Genomic DNA, 4493 nt, shown 5'->3' with positions numbered 1-4493 from the left:
GATTTAATTGAAGTGGAGCGGATTTAAAGCATATGTCTGCACAATCCGGGGCTCACGGGAAAAAAAACAGGGGTTGGTCCATTGGACAACGAATAATGTAGTTCGCTCTCTATTTGCTGTTCGTCGTTTTTCATTGGACACTCTTTATTTTGAGAGGTCTTGAACTTTGACCTCCATCATATGCAAGACACAGCAACAACGACACGGAAGGCTTCCTAAATTAAGAAAAATACAGAAAGTTTAATTAATGTAAAATAGCTTTGTAAACTTTACCGCGATTAAAGCAGCTGATCAGGATTAACAAAAATAGTGGCATCAAATCAATAGTAATTATCCAGCGATCTGAAGTAGTTTCATTTAGACAGACACAACCACGAGCTTCAAGCCTGAGTGGAGAGCTCTTAAGTGTCTAAAACTCATTTAAAGAGACCATCACTCAAATAAAATATTTTATACATTAGGCTTTCTACCCTTCTTCTACCCGATTACTGTAAATGTTCCTTAATTTCTTTAAAAACGTTAAATGTCTAATCTAAATAATTTGTTAGGGTAGATGTTATTGCAATGTAATAATGGGAAATTCTTTGAAAATAAAAACGCGATTTATAATAATGATAATAATAACAATAATAACAATATATCCGTAAAGTGTCTTATAAAATTTCAGCTTTCTTTTAAACTCAACTGATAGGATTTCCAGCAGATCTGACATAGATATTCTAGTTTCTATATTGGTCATATTTTTATATTTTATTTCTGACTGCCTACATGCTAAAATACGTATTTATATTTACACCTATAAAATGTAAATAATCATCTGTTGAAAATGTTTCCTATTTAAAAATGTGTTCTTGCACACTGCTCTGTCCCAATATATTTAAATAAAAAAAGGTTGAATTTGATCAAATAGACTGCAACTATGCCCGGTTTCGTTGTTTATAGCGACATATTTTTTTCCCATTGGAACATTAACTCTGTTTCCACCTGCTTAATCGCGAGTCCCATGGGATAAAAAGCAAAACAACACAGCAAACTAACTTTCCAGAATCAGAGCAAAAGCAGTGAAATTTATTATTTTCACATCAACACAAAACACGTTTTCCTTTTATCCTGGCAAATCCGAATTATATTTACAAATGTGTATCAATCTTTCTCTGTAATATATTCACAATATACAAGGAATAATACAACAAACGAATAAGGAATATATCAAATACAGTAACTCACGTATTGACAAATCAAAGTGGGATCGAGAAAAAATCTTGGAAAACTTCAAAAACGTTGTCATTTAACTACATTTTACACTGAAGCACCCACTCTTTTTCATGTTTTAAACACAGTCTCTCTCACTCGCTTTCTCTCTCTCTTTTTCTCTCTCTCTCTCTCTCTCTCTCTCTCTCTCTCACACACACACACACACACACACACAAAAGAAGAATTAATCCCTCGCAAATGTGTAAAGCTCACGCATATTGTGTAATTTCGGACAAATTATTCAGACAACATCCCTTCAGTTTATGTATTATATTTAAATAATATCACCTTCAAAATTTACAAGAACAGACATTCTGTACAAAAAAAAAAGGTAGTTATGCTCTAAAAGAGGTAAATATTTGGTTATTTGAGTCTGAATACGAAATCTGTTCATATGTGTGTCAGTGGAACGGTTCCGTTTACGCTCGTCGCGGAACTTTGATAGTGCTGCGGTACAGCGTGAAGTCTGCTCTGAACTGACGGGTCCCCTGCCTCCGCCGCCGGTAAATACATGCTTATCATCTCTCGCAAGTCTCCGGGACAAGGGGCTCGAGAGTGAGCTGTAACGGGAGGACTTACGCTCGGCTCCAATTTCACCAGCGAGCCCAGCGTGCCGATGGCCCCAGATGAAGCCACGCTGGAGTTTTGGTGTTGCGCGTAGGATATTCCCCCATAGCCTGGCGGCGAGGCGCTCATGTAGCTCTGAGAGTTTGAGATGGGGCTGTACTGGAGAGCCGTCATTTCGTAGCGGTGCATAGGCTGGGGATTGTGTGGATGGTGGTGGTGGCCGTGGTGGTGATGCGCTCCGGTGCCTGGGTGCTGGCTGTAGGCGAGCTGAGCCTCCTGCATCATCGCGGCTGCAGCCGCGGCCGAGTACGCGCCGTTGGTCCAGCCGTTCATGTGCGCGTAACTCGCCGCGGTACCGCCGCCGTGACCCACCGGACTCTCCAACCTCTGGCCGACCCCCACCGCACCCATTCCCAGACCCACGCCGCCTCCGCCACCGGATCCGGCGAGCAGGCCACCCGCCAAAGAGTACTTGTCCTTCTTGAGCAGCGTCTTGGTCTTCCTCCGGGGTCGGTACTTGTAATCCGGATGCTCCTTCATGTGCATGGCGCGCAGTCTTTTCGCCTCGTCAATGAAGGGTCGCTTTTCCGCCTCGGTCATGACTTTCCACTCCGCTCCGAGGCGCTTGCTGATCTCCGAGTTGTGCATCTTTGGATTCTCCTGAGCCATTTTTCTGCGCTGACCCCGAGACCACACCATAAACGCGTTCATGGGTCTCTTGACGCGGTCTTGGTTAACTTTGCTGCCGCCGTTGGGTCCCGTGTGGCCCGTGTTTGTGTTAGTCTGGGGTCCCGGGGAATGCAAGTCCGTTTCCATCATCATGCTATACATTCACCTGGCTTTAACTAACTCAGCTCACACACAGAAACATTCACGCGTCCCCGTTCCCTGGCAGGCACACACGTGCAGAACCTCTTAATAACAAAAGAGGCCACTGGAACAGGATCGGTACAATCCAGACAGAGGACAGAGAGTAACTTTGCGGCTGCTCGTCTCCCTTTGTTTTATTCTAACTTGCTCTCCGGGTGATTTTCACATCCAGTGCAGAATTGTCTTTGAGCTACTTTCGGCGGTGGGCTTGAAAAGTTAGTGGGAGAGCGGCCATGTGATGCGCGTTGACAGGGAATAAATGAGTGAGAGAGAGCCAATGGCGTTTGAGGACGGGGACATTTTGCATATGGCTCGCGGTCAGGTGACGCAGCGCGCTAGCCACAGGCGCAGCTGAAGGGTCTTTCTGCGGCGAGCGGAAGGTAAACAGTTGGCTACAAACCACTGCTGACAAATGTTATTTGGGGTAAATGATCTCCAAATGATAATTTTCGCTGGAATATACAATAAATCAGTTATTTTTTTCCACATGTTTTTGCCCCTTTTGAAACGCCGGAGCCTGAACTTTAAACCAGCAATGATTTTTATTGTCAAGTAGCATATATGGTTTTCTATCAAAAAAAATCTCGTTAAGTAAGCCACAACAATTATATTGATAAACTGTTTCAGGCATTTTAACCATAACAATACGTAAACGTTTTTTATTCATTAAACAGTCCCAAATAGGAAAGAGATAAATGTCTCAGCAAACAGACGTCTTATAGAATATTTTATATATAGGCCTATAAATTTGTCCTCACACACAGTTTCTCGGTAGGCTATCTTTTCCAGTATTTATCACAGTTTTCCAGTATTTATCACAAGTCCCTTAGAATAAATGGATGCCACAGGTGTTTTCCTGTTGTGACGGTTGCTAAGAAACAGGTGCCTCACACCCAGTGCATGTACCATGTGTGCCCTTTTGTCCTTTTGTCATCAAGTGCAAAGTGGGGAACAGCTAAAACTGTTGGTGGGCAACAAAAAAAAAAAAACGGTAATTGGTGTAACCTGCCATATTCTTTTCCAACACTGGAGTCATTTCCTAGCGCTTTTTTCATTGGTATCTGAAACGTTGACTTAATGCAATATCACAACAAGTATGAAGGCTACATTCATCCCAATTAATTAAACAATAACTATAAATAATGAAAAAAAATAATCCTCTATTCAATTCGACATCACTGGAAAACAAGGTGACAAGATCGCCCACATTTATGAAGCCCATTTTATAAGCATTACACGTACTATAAAACGTGCACTGCGCTTGTTTTGACTTGACTGTCATTCATTTAGTCAACAAAAGGTGCAGATCAAAAGGCAAAATATAGTCACACCGTTCTCTACACTAATTTACAGACTGTGATCGCCGTCTACTGGACGCAAACATACGAAACCCCCAACAAGTTCCCTTTTCTTTGTACTGATTTTACAGTTTAATCACACATTTATATGTGCGAGTGTTCCTAGATAATTTATACAGTAGTTATGGGAACTCAAAGGATCACTGAGAAACTTGGAAAATGTTGTGAGGTTCTTCAGAAACCCCGTTCAAACGTGAAAAGGTGCATGATATGGAAGGGAGGCGTTGAGGGAGTTACAGGCGCATCGCTCAGATTTCACAGAAGAGTTGCTCAGAATATCTTCATTAAATGTGAACTGAGGAGAAAAATAAATATCGCGGACTTAATGTGTTAATCATCATCATACCCATCAGAGAAAGTGGAAAAGGCGTTGCCATCAGTCAATTATGCGGTATTTGTAGGGTTACACAACAGGTTTAACAATGGTCTCCAGATACTGACCAT

At 42.0% G+C, this 4493-nt stretch overlaps 1 protein-coding gene across 1 annotated transcript; it reads right to left on the bottom strand.

The window, feature by feature from the left end:
- Window positions 1-1385: 1385 nt before the first annotated feature.
- On the bottom strand, window positions 1386-2978 carry LOC107676867 (transcription factor Sox-1b-like). The gene has a single exon (XM_016471582.1). The coding sequence runs from the start codon at window positions 2650-2652 to the stop codon at window positions 1645-1647; it is 1008 nt and encodes a 335-aa protein (XP_016327068.1). The 5' UTR covers window positions 2653-2978; the 3' UTR covers window positions 1386-1644.
- Window positions 2979-4493: the final 1515 nt, after the last annotated feature.

This window comes from Sinocyclocheilus anshuiensis, unplaced genomic scaffold (genome assembly GCF_001515605.1).
Source record: "Sinocyclocheilus anshuiensis isolate Anshui unplaced genomic scaffold, SAMN03320099.WGS_v1.1 scaffold2166, whole genome shotgun sequence".
Classification (NCBI taxonomy): domain Eukaryota; kingdom Metazoa; phylum Chordata; class Actinopteri; order Cypriniformes; family Cyprinidae; genus Sinocyclocheilus; species Sinocyclocheilus anshuiensis.
This window is presented reverse-complemented; position numbering and strand designations above follow the sequence as displayed.